Source organism: Cicer arietinum, chromosome 6, assembly GCF_000331145.2.
Source record: "Cicer arietinum cultivar CDC Frontier isolate Library 1 chromosome 6, Cicar.CDCFrontier_v2.0, whole genome shotgun sequence".
In the NCBI taxonomy this organism is placed as follows: Eukaryota; Viridiplantae; Streptophyta; class Magnoliopsida; order Fabales; family Fabaceae; genus Cicer; species Cicer arietinum.
This window is the reverse complement of record NC_021165.2, coordinates 28059202-28076793: the sequence shown is the minus strand read 5'-3', so window position 1 is coordinate 28076793 and position 17592 is coordinate 28059202. Positions and strand designations below refer to the sequence as shown.

At 32.8% G+C, this 17592-nt stretch overlaps 1 protein-coding gene across 4 annotated transcripts in view; it reads left to right on the top strand.

Annotated features, from left to right (window-relative positions):
• The first annotated feature begins 1227 nt into the window (after positions 1–1227).
• The window catches only part of LOC101493451 (uncharacterized), a 20354-nt gene continuing 3989 nt past the window's right edge, over positions 1228–17592 (top strand). For 2 of the 4 annotated variants that reach the window (XM_012717570.3, XM_004506727.4), the window contains exons 1-15: positions 1229–1384; positions 1471–1538; positions 5130–5223; positions 5345–5523; positions 6161–6211; positions 6406–6462; positions 11016–11136; positions 13002–13068; positions 13199–13240; positions 15661–15766; positions 15868–15978; positions 16161–16232; positions 16347–16448; positions 16547–16593; positions 16684–16711. In XM_012717570.3, the coding sequence (XP_012573024.1) occupies positions 1521–1538; positions 5130–5223; positions 5345–5523; positions 6161–6211; positions 6406–6462; positions 11016–11136; positions 13002–13068; positions 13199–13240; positions 15661–15766; positions 15868–15978; positions 16161–16232; positions 16347–16448; positions 16547–16593; positions 16684–16711 (1095 nt within the window). In that variant the 5' untranslated portion in view covers positions 1229–1384; positions 1471–1520. Of the gene's footprint in view, positions 1385–1470; positions 1539–5129; positions 5224–5344; positions 5524–6160; positions 6212–6405; positions 6463–11015; positions 11137–13001; positions 13069–13198; positions 13241–15660; positions 15767–15867; positions 15979–16160; positions 16241–16346; positions 16449–16546; positions 16594–16683; positions 16712–17592 lie in introns of those variants that run through there. The other 2 variants (XR_001144230.3, XR_003473688.2) reach the window with 2 other exon arrangements.

The following is a 17592-nucleotide window of genomic DNA, read 5'->3' as shown; positions in this document are numbered from 1 at the left end:
TTATTATTATTATTATTATTATTATTATTATTATTATTATTATTATTATTATTATTATTATTTTATGTTAAAGATAAGACAATGCTACAACTAGAGCATACTAAGAATTTATTTTCCATGGACTGAACCAAAAGCCATACCACTTGTTGGAAAAAATAAACATATTGCAATTTAAATAACATAATAAAAAAAAAAGAATATAACATGAAAAATTTAAAATTAGAGAACAAATCAAGAGTACATTATATAATTTTTTTTATAACACATACACTTCTCTTAAACAACCCATAACCCTTATTAGACCTACATTTTCGAAAACAAAAATTAAAATTACATCTTAAAATACTATAACACAAAAGTTTTTTTTGATAAAAATAAGTGTTTCTAACTAGTGTATCTTATAAGCTAACAATTAAAACTATATATAGGTCTTGTAAGTACGAGGGGGTGCGCAAGAATTAAACAAGAGGCACGTACGGTTAGCAATATGTGTAATGAAGAAGAAAGGGTGTGTCCACACATGGGATGATGTGTGACGAAAACGCAAAGAAAGATAAATCAACTAAGTCTAGCGTAGTAAAATAATGAATTAGTGACCATAATACAAGAAACCTTACAGATCCTATACTTATTTATTTAAAATAAAAATAAAAATTAGAGTGAAAAAAATTAACATGAACATAATTTTCAAAATAAAAACTTATTTCAAATCACTTTCATTATAAAAACTCTTCTGCCCATATTTATTTAGTTATTTTGAAATCACTTTCATTATAAAAATTCATTTCAAAATATATTTCAATAAAATATTATTACTAAATCAATAGTACTTCAAACTAGTTTGTCAGACTTTTTGGTTTTAAAAATAATTTTACAAAAAATATGTTAATGGGCTTTTGGAACCCACTTTATTAGCCCAATTACTTTTAAGGTGGACTTTTGTAGCCGTTGCCTTCTCTTAACGGTCCAAATTTATTTTCAAATCATTTTTCTACAATAAAATAAAATAATTATCTTTAACAGTACTTCAAATTCTTGAATCTAAAAAAAATTAAAATAATATTTCGAAATTTACGAGAAACTTTCCGAAATTTTCTAGTTTTCAATTTTATTTAAAAAAAATGACAATATTTATTTACTTTTTTATAAATTAAACATAAAATAAAATTTTCATTAAAACGTGGGATAAAAGTATATATGGGGTGGATAATAGGGTAAAATGATTTAGTAAAAAATCATAATAACCGCGTTAGGCAATAGGCACAACCTTCAAAGGGAAATCAAATACAAATAAGTTGTAGCCGGCGACACACAGTTGCAGCCGCACAATCACAACTTAAGGCTTCATTCGTCGCATCTTCTTTGTTGCTTCTTCTCTCTATTCGTAAGTTCTCTTTCTCTGACAAACTTCGTTTCGTGTAAGCATTTTTTTTGTTCTGCTTGTGCTTACCGTGCTTCTTTCCTTGCCAGGAGGATATACCGTTATTTGTGTCCTGTTCCTGGCTTCCGAAACAAACGTGATGGCACTTCGTTTTGAGGTTTAGTTCATTAATCTATTTCTTGTTCTTCCTATTGCCTCATTTTCTCTAATTTTATTATGTTTTCAGAAGTGCTTACCACTTTTTCTCTTTAGTGTTAAATCAAATGGAAAACGGTAATAATGTGAACACTAAACCACCAATTTAGGATTTGAAATTGTAAAGGCATAAATTGAAATCTTTAATTTGCGAAATAGTAAAATGCTCTATAGCTTTGTAAATCTGTCTATGTGAGACATCCATTACTCTATTGACAATTAATAGTGATGAGGTGTCACCTTAATGACACACTCCGACTCTCGGCTACGTCATGGTGAGACATTTGATTGATACTATGACATTTGATTGATTAGTATAAGTCTGAAATTGAGGTTCCATTTTGCCTGATTATGTGTCCAACGGTTTCAATTCAAGACCTCCTTATTTATCTTCTTTTCAAGGTATGAAATCCCTAATTTCCTAAATCCAAAGATCTTGAAATCCGTGAGCACCATTTTTTTTTCCTCAAAATCAGTTTTTCTAAATTCGCAAATCTTAAAAATGAGAGGTGGTGACACTACATTCACAAAAGACAAACAAAATATGCCAACAAGAAGTTGTTCGAGAAGTTCTGGTTAGAAAGTCATGGTTGTGATTAAGCACCATTTAGTTACATTGGTACTGTTGCCTTTCAATATCTAAATTTAAAATTCAGCATAGCTTGTAGATTTGTCAAAGAGAAACTCCAATGTGTTCCAAACTATCCAACCATGTATACTCTGAAATTAGAGGTCTTGCCTGCTTGTTCAATGTACATATTATACCTATTTCTATATTTGAAAATCAAATTCACAACTATATTTTATCTGCAAGGGTATAATGATGCTTTATTGATTCTACACGCTGATAACAAAAATTTTAATGTTAAAAAACCAAACTGTTTCTTTTTTATTTTACTTTTGATGTCTGTAAAGTAATTACAAATCATTTCTGTTTTTCTTCCTAATTATATAAATATTTATCATAAAATGGGTACCTCAATTTTAAATTTGTATCTGTTATTTTTTGTTGATTCTTATATTAATGTTTTTGTTCTTATATTAAATCCTTTTTATCAGTCAAATACCTCCCTATGACGTGGCAAAGTCAGGGTGTCACTTAACGTGACACCTCATCACCGTTAATAGAGCAAGTTGACAAAGGTTTTATATTGACTGAATTACAAAATAAGGGAGCATTTTGCTATTTCAAAAATTTGAGGTCCCAATTTGCTCGACGTTTACAACTTCAGGTCGCAAATTAGTGGTTTACTCGAATAAGATATAACTAGAAAATCACTGTAATCACTGTAAATAACTATGTGTGCATGTGTGCTCGCAAGAGCAGGTTAGATTTCATCATACTGACATATTAATCATGATATTATTTTAATCAGAATGCACAATTCATCATTCTTGACTCGTGTAATTTGTTGATAACAATGAAATTTGTGATCATAATGTACATCTTCAACAACATATCGTAGAAAGTTGTTAATCATTTGAAAAAACAATTTGTTAGCGAGGCTACATTAGTTAACATGTAATTTATTAATTTGTCTTATCAGTTTGCCTGAAATAATTGTTATGAGCTTAATGGTTAAAGTGGAAGGAAGACTAATGATGAACTATGACAATAAAAATAACTTATAGATTTGAAGTTTCACAATTTAGATGTAAGTTGGAGACTACAATAGATTTAGAGTCAGCAATTACAAAAACTCAATCACAAAACAATAGTCTTAAAAATGAAGCTTCATTTACACTAAGCTTTAAAGTTCAAGCACTGAAGCAAAAAAAACACCATATTAAAGCATTCCCTCAAGATGTGACTAAGACTAAGCAAAGTACTCTTCAAAATGATATATAGGTTTGAGTGTGGAGTTGGCAGCAGCTGCAACTAAAGTTGTTCACAATCCTAAAATATGATTCACTTGAATGTAAATGACTTTGTTTTCAATGGCGTTAGTAACACAAAGCTTGACTGTAACCCCTTCAATAAATCTTCTTGCTTTGCCAAAATTTCCCCAGCCTCTATGAAACAAAATTTAGGAGATGTTTCTTCAAACCTAAAGTTGCACTTCCAGGTATTTGACCATTGCAATCAGCACAAATTCAATATCTGTCTTGTTAACCTAAAGTTGCACTTCCAGGTATTTGACCATTGATCTATTACAGAGAAAAGTAATGTAATTAAACAATTTTTTTAAATCATTAGCAAATATTGAATTTAGGCACTTATAATCATTTTATTACATATGTAGTACATACCAATACACCGGATTTAATATCTTCAGCAGTCTAAGTCTTAACGTATGCATGATAAAAAGCCATTGGAAATTTGTGCCTCGTCGCACCACCAACATTGTGAGTTAGTCCATTGTTAAGATTGTAATTGAGAATAGGATGGTTCAATGTGAACCTCATGGGAGGATTGCTCGTAGGAGGGTTGATCTCATTCCCAAGTCTATCCTTGATCCTTACAATGACAAACCTTTGGGGTGTTGTATGGCACAATGGCATCCAACCACCAAACTTTATACCCTAAAAATTTCAAGCATAACCACCCATCTGTGAAGAAAACGTCTCCTTCCTCTTTGTGTACTCTTACTTCAAATTCATTTCCACTTAGATCAGTTAAAACAATAGTTTTTAACTGACAAACCAAAGTCTCTTGTAAACAAACATGGTAGCTGTTCCCTTCCCTAGTTAAATGGTGACATTTTTTAGATTAGAAATTGAATTATACAACACTATCATTAAAAAATAGTACACACCAAATGGAAATTTTTAGGTAAAGTACTTACACTATAAGGATCATACTCCATCTCATAAGTTATCATTTGCATTAGACTACGTCTGACATCCCTGTCATTATTTGCAGAATTGGCCTGTTCGTGTTAACCTGTGAATAAAACCACACAAAAACATAATTCAATAAATGAAACTATGATCGGGGGAAACTACAATTTTTGGTTCACATGCCTAATTCATATGAGAACATGTGTAAAAATTTAAAAATGTCAAATTGAATAATCATGTAATGAACATTTAAAAAGGAATAGAAACATAGCAATACATACCCTTAAGGTTGAGTAATTACAGGGCAGCATAATGGTTGTTGAAGGCCATGTTCAAATGGGTGCACTTACTGAATTGTGAATTATTTTGTTTTTGACGTAGACTTCAAGTGAACCCAAAAGAATGATATGGCTTAGGCTTATATAATGGCCAAAGCATATGCTTTAGATTGTTGTGTGTAGTTGTTGGTCGCATGACAAGTCTAGATAACTGTGAGAAAGATTAAATGTTGTTATATAGATGAATGCATGCTACACAACCATTATTGTATATATAGGCTTTAGGTAAGTATGTAGGTAGACTGAAGAGTTATTGTAGATTGTATAGATGCACCTTATTTACACAATTGGAAAGTTGCTTTGAATTATGTCACATGTCATTATTAATGCCGCACTTGGTTTAGGTGGGAAATAACTTACATATAGAAGTTGTTAGATTTAGGTAGTAATAGATTTCCACTGTTCTTAGAACTTTAGTCTTATCCCTTTCTCAGATTCTTGGTAGGTTCAACCGTGCTCGTGCCTCTCGATTGACACTCCCTCATTTTGTGTGCCAAACGCCTTTATTCATGCCAGTGGGTACACAAGGTTAGAGTCTAAACTTTATTCTTTATGCTTTGGTATTTGTTTTGGTTGAGTTCTTACTAGTTATGTTGCACTTGAGATGCTGCAATTTTTGTCTTTATGGAAAGGGTTTCTACATTATCAGGAACAATCAAAGGATTGACAACTAGCCAGCTTGAGGATATTGGTTGTCAAATAATACTTGGAAATACTTATCACTTGGCCCTTCGACCTACTTCTGAGCTTCTTGATGAAGTTGGTGGTCTTCACAATTTTATGAATTGGCCGCGGGCCATGCTTACTGACTCTGGTGGCTTTCAAATGGTTGTTTATGATTTTATGTATGCCTTTTCTTGTTTACATTGACATTGCATATGGTCTTGTGATTTCTTGCTATTATGCTATTTTCGTTTGTCTGTGAAAACTTTTGCATTTTGCACCCCGAATTTACCTGATGGCAATTGCTAATAGCACACTGCCTATGCCAAAAATGAAAAATAAGAAAACTTTAATGATTATTTTCTTAGTTAGTAGACTATTTCACATTTTATAATATGAAGAAAGCTTAAGTTTAAGATAACCAATTTCTTACAGGCCGCCAAATATCTTGGCATGTGTGTTATGCGACATTAGTTTTGCTTCTTCATTTCCATTTTTTGCTCTCTCTATTATATCTTTGTATCTTGTAGTTTTGGATAAGTGACACTGTATCTTCTTAAAATTACTATGCTGTTTAATGTTCTATATTTCTCAACCATACAAAAAGAAGAATCATATTGAACTCTTGTAGCGAAACTAACGCAGCTTGTCACTAGTGACCTGTAAGAATAGGTTTGACAATAAAAAAGATATTGTAGCTATATATGCATGTAAATAAACCGATATTATACATTTGAAGATTTGATAATAATGTGCAGAATCCTTGTTAAGTAAAATCCTTTTGATTTAACTGATGTTTTAGGTCTCACTGTTGCATCTTGCGGATATCACAGAAAAAGGTGTGACATTTCAGGTATATATATACTTCACTAAAAAAAATGTAAACAGAATATTTATTTTAAAATTTGAATTTTTTTCTCCTTGAATTTTGCAGCACACTTTTTGGATTAAAGAATTTATTTTAACTAGATAATTATGGAGTTATGATTATGAAGTGTAATTCCATACTTTTGTTATTTTTAACGAAAAGCCATTCTTTTGCATCAGTCACCAGTAGATGGAAAGCCTATGCTTCTAACACCTGAGGAATCAATTCAAATACAGGTAAGTAGATTATGTTTCTCTCTCTCTCTCTCTATATATATATGTGTGTGTGTGTGGGTGTTGTTGCATTTAAAATGTGTAGGAAATTATGGAAGTGTGTATGCCAATTTGCATTGAAATTAAAATATTTCTTGTTTAAATTTGGTTATTTTATCCTTTATAATATTTTGTTTTATCTTTCATCTTTGCCAACCCGCCCATCATCTCCCTGTTATTTTCGCCACATTAGTTTGTAGATAACAATTGCAAGTGGCAGCACATGACAGGCCGAGGCTAAGGACACCATACTTGTTGTGGAATATGGTAAAACATTTTTAAGTTTGGAAAATGAAGTATGAATAATCATACTTTTATACAATAAAAGGAATCACAATCACAATTTTCCCTTATTTTGATGTAGAAACAAGATATTATTTATGTCAAAATCTGTTTTTGTTTTATATCCCTTAAGTATAGGGATTCAGTGGTATAGGAGTACTAGTAGGGATTTAGTTATATATATGAGTACTAGTAGGGGTTTAGTTATATATATGAGTACTAATAAGAATTTAGTTACGTTTGAGTACTAATAGGATTTGGTTGTTTGGTAATCTAGTATATATATATATATCTGATGTATTGCCAACATATTTCAATTCAATAAATATAATTTTACTCTAATTCTTGAGATGGTATCAGGGCTCTCGATATTTGGGAGCCTTACTTCCGCATAAATTTGTCGCCTTCGTTGCGGTTTCTTTTTTTTTTTCTTCTGAAACCATAGCCACCTTCAATGTGGCCCTTGCTTCCGCATAAACTTGCCGCCTTCGTTGCGGTTTCTATTTTCCTGAAACCTTAGCCACCTTCATTGTGGCCCTTTTTGCTGCCTTCATTGTAGTAACTTGAGATTTCTTTTTGGCCTACTCGCTGCCATAGTGTGTTCAATACTCACGTCGTTATTGTTCACGTCCATTTGATCGCTAGCGCCGTTTTCAACCAAATTGTAGATCGACCGTTTTTTGTTACATTTTGAAGGTTCACTTTTTGATCGGAGCACTTTTGTTTGTGGGTCATTTGAAGCTCACATGGTTTTTGCTCGGATTTTTCTGTTGCAGCATTATAGCACACTTATAGTTTGTGGATATTTTTTAGACGTTTGAAGTTTGTTTTGTTTTATAGATCAATCTTTCGTTTCTAATATCGTTTGTCTGTTGATTTTACGAATATGGCTCGACTCAATGAAGATGAAATAGAGAAGATTAGATCACTTCTTAGTAAGTTGGAGAAACCGAGTACCTTTTCCAAGTAGTAACCAAATAAGCACTTCTCCATTCTACTTAGTTCATACTGATGTATGGGGGTCCCTCTAATGTTCCAAATATATCAGGAGCTCGTTGGTTTGTAACCTTTATTGATGACTGTACTCGGGATTACTTGCTAAAACAAAAATCTGAAGTCAGTTCTGTTTGTACGCTTCTTCTCCATGATAAAAAAACCAATTCGAAGTGAGTATTAAGAGGATTAGGTCTGATAATGCCAAATATTACTTTAATCATGGGCTTAATTTTTTGTCAAAAAGAGGGCATTATTCATGAGTACTTGGGTTTACTTGCTAAAACAAAAATCTGAAGTCAGTTCTTTGTTTGTACATTTCTTCTCCATGATAAAAAACCAATTCGAAGTGAGTATTAAGAGGATTAGGTCTGATAATGTCAAATATTATTTTTAATCATGGGCTTAATTCATTTTGTCAAAAAGAGGGCATTATTCACGAGTCCTCATGTGTTAAAACACCCCAATAAAATGGGATTGCTGAGAGGAAAAATGGGCACTTGTTAGATTAAACTCGAGCGATGTTATTTCGAATAATGTTCCCAAGAAATTTTGGGGAGAGGCAGTTTTAACTGCATCGTATCTTATAAATCGATTACCTTCTAGTGTCCTTGCCTTCAAAACTCCCATGGAGGCCTTGTCCTCGTTCTACCTTAATGTGTCCACCAATAGTAATATTACTCCCAGAATATTTGAGTGTGCGTCATTTGTCTTGAGATGTCGCTTTTCATGAACAAGAAAGTTTATTTAGTCAAACTCATCTTCAGGGGGAGAATACTAGTAAAGAAGATGAGTCTTTTCTACTTCCTGAGTTGACTCTTAAACCAGAAATTGAGATTGAAATTGATTTTGGAAAAGATGGAATTGACAATGTTAAGACTGAAATTAATTCTGAGAAAGATGAAAATGATGACATTAATATAAGATATGGTAAGGATCTAGTATATACAAGAAGAACAAAGACAATTCGTGAATCGATTCACATCCAAGAGTGCAATCCGACTTTCATCCAAGCCTTCCTCACAAGCCTAAACACTACCACTATACCTACCTCTATATCTGAAGCATTGTTTGACAGGAAATGGAAACAAGCCATGAACTTGGAAATGGAAGCACTGGTCAAGAACGGTGCTTGGGATTTTGTCCCTTTACCAAATGGAAAGAAATCTGCAGGATGCAAGTGGGTATACGCTATAAAGTACAAGATTGATGGGTCTATTGAGAGGTACAAGGCAAGGTTGGTAGCTAAACGATTTACTCAAACATATGGAGTGGATTACTTGGAATCATTTGCTTCGGTTGCAAAAATGAACACCGTCCGAGTGATATTATCTTTAGCCGCTAATTACAGTTGGAATTGCACCAATTTGATGTAAAAAATGCCTTCCTCCATGGAGATCTTGAAGAAGAGATTTATATGGACTTACCCCCTGGAGATATTGTTGCCAACACTGTTTCTAAGCTAAAAAATGCTCTATATGGGCTTAAACAATCAACATGAGTGAAGACTCTGAGTTTAGGCCATACCCTTTTTATCAAACACTCTAAGTCAGAGGGAGTAACAGTGTTATTGGTATATGTAGACCACATTATAGTGACCGGTGATGATGAAAAAGAGCAACAATTGTTAGGACAACACCTAGCCAAATAATTTAAGATTAAAATCTTAGGAAAATTGAAGTATTTCTTGGGAATTGAAGTGGCTCACTCTAAGAAAGGGGTTTTCATATCCCAACAAAAATATGTCACAGATCTTCTGCATGAAACAAGCAAGACAACATCAACCTAGTGAGAACACCAATCGAACCAAATTTAAAGTTGGAAAATGCAAAAGAAGACATTGTAGTTGACAAGGAAATGTATCAAACATTAGTTGGAAGACTCATATATCTGTCAATTCATGCACCAACCAAAGGAGGTACACTTGCAAGCTGCACTCAGAATCGTACAATATTTGAAAGGAACCCTAGGAAGAGGAATTTTGTTAAGAAGAAATGGAAATGTGGGTCTTGAAGCATATACAAATGCTGACTATGCCGGGTCAATTATAGATAGAAGGTCAACCACGGAATATTGCACTTTTCTATGTGGGAATCTTGTGACTTGGAAAAGTAAGAAACAAAGTGTGTATCTAGATCCAGTGCTGAAGCAGAATTTAGGGCAATGGCTCAAGGAATATATGAATTATTGTGGTTGAAGATCATTTTGGAGGATCTGAAGATAAAGTAGGATGAACCAATGAAACTCTATTGTGATAATAAATCTGCTATTAACATAGCACATAATCCAGTGCAACATGATATAACCAAGCATATTGAAGTTGATAAACATTTCATCAAAGAAATGTTGATGCGTGTAGTTTCTCCATAGTTGGAAACAATGTCTCTGTTTTATAATAAGTTGATTGGACCAAAGCAGTGATGAGAAGTTTTCCCATGGTTGTAAACAGTTTCTTCAATTTAATGTATTTTATTTTATTAATATAATTTACTTTATTATTATTATTATTATTATTATTATTATTATTATTATTATTATTATTATTATTATCATTATTATTATCTTTTATTTATTTGATTCGAAAAAAAAGGAAGAAGTAATACGAATGACACGTTATGTATTTTGACACATCTAGTCAACCGCATTAAGTTTGATGTATTTTATTTTTCAATTTAATGTATTTTATAATTTGCATCCCCAGGATGTGACCTCCTACTTAGGAAAAAAAAAAGTTCTTCACATGATCGCATCCCGAGGATGCGACCTCCTACTGGTGCCAAAAAGTAGGACATTTTAATATTTTTTTTTAAAGTAGGGCATTTAGGTGAATTTTTTTTCAAAAGTTGGGTATTTCAATAAAAAATTCATATTTAAGTACTAATAGGATTTGGTTGTTTGGTAATCTAGTGTGTATATATATATATATGTGTGTGTGTGTGATGTATTGCCAACATATTTCAATTCAATAAATATAATTTTACTCTAATTCTTCGGAATTTATACAGACCATTGGGTTCTCAGTTCCACATATAGATTAAATAGCCCTTATTTAATTGTATTAATATCACGTGACTGCTTTGTGCCTCCTGAAAATGTCATGTGGCTAGTAAACAGCCATGGAAAATGTAATATTAAATTTTGAATTCAGTTTATGGTATCTCCATTTGTTGATGTCACAGTTTTTTATAACCATTAATGTTCTCCAATTGACGAGCTTTCATATTTTGTCATAAATTGTGCAGAATAGAATTGGAGCAGATATCATAATGGCTCTGGATGATGTTATAAAGACCACCGTTACTGGTCCAAGAGTTGAGGAAGCTATGTATCGAACACTTAGATGGATAGACAGATGTATAGAAGGTAAATTTGTTAGCAATGAGTAGCATCCTAATCTATGGTGATATGCAGTGCATATACACTACTCTCTGTTAAAAAAAATGTTGTTTTAGCAAATAAACTTTGTTCCAAAATAAGTGTCGTTTGATTTTTTCAATGAAACATTAATTGTTTTCTTTCAATTTAACCCCCAAATTAATATAGTGTGCATCATTTTAAAGTCATCTCAATATGCATCTATGACAGTTGTTAACGAGGACAATTTCAAAAAAAAAGTTTTACTTGTTCATTCATTTTTTATTTTTCTGAAAAATCCTTAAATGGCACATTTTTAGAACGGAGATTCTAATTTAGTTGTAGTAATACTTTGACTGCGTAAATAACTGGTTGATTCTGAATTGTGGTGAAATTGTTGCACTGGTAAAACTATCTATTGGGAGAGCCTTCGCTTGTATCATGTGGGTTAACAGTTGTGACTAGTTGACAGTTTGCACAATAGGCAGTATATTTTGGTTACCTAGAAGACTTAGCATTTGCAAAGTGTAAAACTCACGGTCTTTCTAGAGGGGTTTCCCTTACAGATATGCTTAAGGGCGGGGCTTCATTGATATTTTTGAGAGAAAGAAAATAGGAGAATAAGATACATGCATAAACCAGGGAGGTTTCATTATATAAGTTGAAAACAAATCACTATAAATCTACTAATCTAGAGCATTAATTATAATGGAATATTCTATATATGCAGAATATATTATTTAATTTAAATATCAACAAATATAAATTTGAGTGGTACTTAGTTCCGACGAGTCAAGTCAATAGGGTGATGTGAATAAATTCTGCATCCAAGACCAAAATAATTGCAGAACTTAGATAGATCACAGCAATACAACTCTTAATGAGCCTGGCACATCGTGTCCCCATTCTCTTTGCACTCAAGCACGCACAAGCAAGACAGAAGTTACTTCACTAACCTTTGTTTGGTTTTTCAAGAGAAGAAAATGATTCCGACTTTCATCCACTTCCCCTGTTGCCAAGCATTTTCAAAATTAAATTCCTAATTACTTCCCTATTCTTATCATCAAAATTTTCCCATCTTCAAGAAATTTATTTTAATTCTACCTTGTAAAGCACTATATATTTTTTGGTTCTTCTAGAGAAGAAAATAATACTTTCAATTTCTCTTCCCCTATTGGGAAGCATTATTAAATTCACATTATTCAAGCTAACCTCATAAACTATCAAACTCTATCAGTCAATCCATTTTTTCTTGGCTTGAAAACCAGTCCCTCCATATTATAATGGTAGGAACTATATATCATATATGCACCTATTTGAAATAAACAGACTTTTGAAATATTGGTTTTTCATCTTACAGTGGCTTGAGTTACATCACTTGTTAAATGGAAAGATATTTCCTCATTAGGGAAAACTTAGCCTTATTGTAGCAATATATTTTCTTCCCTAATGTTAATTACCAAAGAGTTCTATTCTAACTCTATTTCTTGTAGAGTAAGAGAGAATAGTTAGCCATTTTTCAGTTTCTTTTAGCCAATCAGTAGCACATTCAATACTTTGTATGAAGAAAGAAAGGTTGAGGTAAATAAATCAAGCACTATAAAATAGTTTGTTTTCTCTTTGAGGGCTTTGAATTGAGAATGTGGAGAAGTACTTCGAAATGTGTCCCTTACGTGGGTTGTGTGTTGTGTTTTTTCTCTTTTCATGTTATTGTCCCATCTATAAAGAATTTGGCATTAATTTTAGCATTGGATGTCAAGTAGAATGCCATAATGCTGAATCCAAAACAGTTACTTAGTTCTTAGCACTGCCTTCTATAATCTTGTTTTTGCTTTGCATGCTGAGTACTAATACACATTACCCTGTGTTAACAGCTCACAAGAGGCCTCATGATCAGAACTTGTTTGGTATTGTGCAGGGTGGTTTAGATCCTAGATTGAGGTGAGCTCCAGGAAAAAGCATAACCTTCTTGATAAATGTTGTTCTTGTGCCATTATATTTAGTTTCCTAGTTCTTGATTTATCAATTTGGACCATCTATTATGATTATAAATTACATATTTTGTTACCAGGGATATTTGTGTCCAAGGTCTGGTGGAGCGCAATTTGCCCGGGTAGGTCTTTTTTCATATCAGCATACATGGTGTTTTTCCTAATATTTTTATACTTTTTTGTTTGTGCTTTACATACGATAACCCTCCAATACTGGACATGGTCAAATTATTAATAAATTATAATTTGCGGTGTGTCTATTTGCTCTTGTGAATTGAAAAAAATTGATGGATTCTTCATATTGTTAAAACTATTTCATCTATCCCACATCTGATGGTGTTTGAAGAGAGGTTGGAAGAAGACCAGTATAAGCCCTAATTAGAAGAGTGACCAGGAACAACTCTACGAGTATGTTTGGATGATGGAATTTGAATTATTTGGAATTGATCTAGAATAATAAATTTTATGTTTGGGCAATGATTGTATAAAGAGTATGTTTGGGCAATACTTGGCATAGAATTAGAATTCAAGATTCAATTCCAATTCTATTCTAGGATATAGACTAATTAAAAATAAATTTACTTATAAACTATGAAGCGCAGACTCCGCCAACACAGACATCTGACATGACATAGAAACCTCGACACTTTGCTAATGTAAAAAACATAGGACCCCGACACCGATACACATTTATTTGTTATAATTTAATAAAATATAACGTTCTTTATAAAAGATCTAATTTGAGAATCAATATATGTATGTGCTAGTGTTTTGAAGAGTTTGCTATAGCGATTTTTGCTAGAGCTCTATTTGTTCCTTGTTGAACAGACTTGGCTCATGTGCTCGTATAGTCAACACTTTGTCTCCTTTTGATGGGCAGCATTGGGGTGACTGTCCCTGCTCCTAGATGGTTTCCAGTGTGTTGCTTTTCCATGAGTGACCCAACATGTGTCCTTAGTGTCAGCCTGTTTTTTTCAGTGATCACACCATCCTCTAGATTTTTTGTACTTTTCTTTCACAGCCAAGGCTGAACCTTCATTGGTGGAGCTTTCTCTGAAAAAAATTCTCTAATGTTGGGCAGAGGTTTTGGTCCCAAGGATCGTTCCTCTTACCTAATCTAGATTCTTGTTTAGGCCAAGGAGGAACCAGTAGATTCAATCTTTCTCCACCAGTTTTTTTGTACTGGTTGCTGTCTTCAGGACATTTCCACACCATATCCTCATAGACATCCAGTTGTTGCCAATAACAGGTGAGAGTATGGTAGTATTCAGCGACTGTTGTATCTTCTTGCTGCAGGTCATGCAAAAGACTCTTGATCTCAAATATGGCGGAAGTATCATCAATATTTCAGTATGTTTCCTTGGCAGCGCTCCAGATCTCAGTTGAAGTGCTGTGATACATAAAGTTTTGATGGTCATTGAGTTTAGCAGCCATGTCATGACTAAGATGTTCTATAGTTTTTACTTTGAGTGGTCAGGGTCCTTTTTCTTTGGCTCTCTGGCATCATCAAATATGTAATCTTCCCTCCCATTTCCTTGAAGGAAAATTCGAACAGATCTTGCCATTGAATGTAGTTTTGACAGTTTAATTTGTAGCTAGTGGTGGGGATAATGGCGTTTTTGGTCAGACATAATTATGGAAGTTGCGGTCGCCGTTTTGGAGTTTGAGTCTGTGACTGAACTACTTTCTTCAGCCATGGAGGAATGGCGTTTCTCACTTGGACGGTTTGCTCTGATACCATGTGAGTTATTGAGGAAATTATTGTTTCTTTTCTTGAATTAAAAAGGTTAAAATTCTGGTTTAAATACAGCAGACCTTAGTCTAAGAAAGAAAATAAAACAAAACAAATTAAATAGGAGGGATATACTATACAAGATCCCTTGATGTTTGCTACAACTTTCCTACATTATATATAATAATACATTAATTACAGAAAAATTCAGTCAATAAACGACTGATTCTCACCCACGATTTGGGATCCAACAAATTTCTTTTCTCAAATTTATGTCAAAAGTCTTTAAAAATAATACTGGAATTAATGTCACCGTATCTCGTAGGGAGGAATATTAATGTCACTATGGAAGATATTAATCGCAAATTTGATGTATAATACTAAAGAAGCAAGAGGGATTCTAATGTCACTGTAAATCACGAGTTATTTTGTAATTCTATGGTATTATCATGTCATATGGTATTAATTCTAATTCTGAATACAAACAAAATTCAGAGGATCAATTCCAATTCCCAGCACAATTCTAGACTCCAAGCTAACACCTAAGATTTCTTATATGAATTAAACACATAAGAACGAACCTTCTATACCACCCCTCACAATTTGTTTTTGTTCTGTAAATCATGAATTGTGTAGTCATGCTTGGATGCCCATATCCCTTTTCTTTTTATTCCTCTCGTAGACTCTCCACACTTTGGGCTTCTCGTGCCTTAGGCCCACTAGAACATCCCCTTTTATTGAATTAGGCTCAGTCAGTACCATAGCAATTTCTGTAGTAATATTGAATTAAATATAATTTTCTTGTCACAGCTATGCCATTGGTGGTCTTTCAGGCGGTGAAGATAAAAATTCATTTTGGCGAGTTGTTGCTCAGTGTACTGCTGCTCTGCCAGAGGATAAACCGCGATATGTTATGGTCAAAATACTTTTTTGAGCACAAACATTTTGTTTTTAATGAAATATTTCAATTTCTCAATGTGATAGTGATATTGCAACTTTCACTTGTACTTCTTTCAGGGAGTTGGTTATCCACTCGACATTGTTGTTTGTAGTGCTTTGGGTGCTGACATGTATGACTGTGTTTATCCTACTCGTACAGCACGTTTTGGCACTGCCCTAGTTCCTCAGGTGATAAATTTTTACCCTTTTATTTATATCCCTATTGGGATATACTAAATTTTCAATTGCACATTGGGCCAATTTTAATATATTTGGAGTGTGGAATAATGATAATTTAAAAGAATTCTTTGATATCCACTCATTCATTTGTCGATTTCTTTTGGAACTTACTTTTTTCATTATTCTTGCAGGGAGTGTTAAAACTAAAAAACAGAGACATGGCTGATGACACCCGCCCAATTGATCCTACTTGCTCTTGTATGGTATGCTTGTAAGAGGCTGGTTTTAAATTTCACATTGTTTGTGGAAATCAGCATGTGTTTAGTGTGGTTCTTTTGTTGTTTTTATTTTATTTTATTTTATTTTTTTTGTTACAGGTTTGCAAGAACTACACCAGGGCTTACATACATTGTCTTGTGACAAAAGATGCCATGGGATCTCAGCTACTTTCATATCATAATTTGTATTACATGATGCAGGTACAAATAGTAACATGTGATAAAAAAGATTTATTGTAAATAGATGGTTGTCATATTAACATTTATGATTAAAATTATTGTCCTTCTAAAATTTGCAGCTTAGTAGGAATCTCCACTCTTCAATAGTTGAAGAAAGGTTTCCAAAGTATGTTTACCTTTAATACTTTTCTGTTCATCAATTTTTTTCTTAATATGCCAATAACCTTATGTATATATTGTTTTATTCTTTTTGAAGGTTTGTATGCAACTTTCTGCACCAAATGGTATGTTCGAGAAATTTACAGCAACCGTTGTTTATTATTTATTAGTTATTTTGCCGAAAACTTGAATTTTGAGCACAATTACATGATTCCTATTCCTTTTTAAAAATATCTACTTAGTCATAGGTTTGAGAGTGGTAAATTAGTTATTTAATATTCATAAAATAATTAATGAATGATTCCATCACATTTCCCTCAAATGGGAGTGAATGAAAATGGGGTAAGTGATCGAATGAGATGGAGTAGATTCCCTTAGATTTCATTCCATGACCTGGCCTTCTATTTTTGATAACCAAAACAATAGAACCACGTCTCATTCCGTCTATTAGATAAGTTGTTGAAATTGTGGGATTTTAGAGGAAAGGAGGAGAGAAAATAACAAGGGTTTGAATATTATTGATAATTTCTTAATGCTAACTTGATTACAAAAGACTCAATACTAATCTCTATTTATAGAGAAACATATACTCAATCCTAAATAAGGAATAAATCATAATAATAATGAAAGATATTCTAAGATATCTCTATGATTATAAATTGATCCTAATAAATAATTTAAAATGCAATAATATAATATAAAATATATTATAAGATGTTTTCTAATATTCTAACATTCCCCCTGAAGTTAAAGCTTACTAAGCTTTAGCTTGCTATAAGAAAACAATGTTTTGCTCCACAAAATAATAAAAAATATGGAGAGGCAACTCAGGGATGCATGTGAAGTCGGAAAGAATTGCTATAAATATAGCCTAGCCAGATAGTCTCATTGATCATCAGCCTGAGAGAAATTCATGGCAGGCAATTGAACAAAGCAAGTTCCGTTCTTCTAAAAAACTGCATTTGGAAGCTTCAAACCATAATAATGGAGACTCAAAATATTTAAA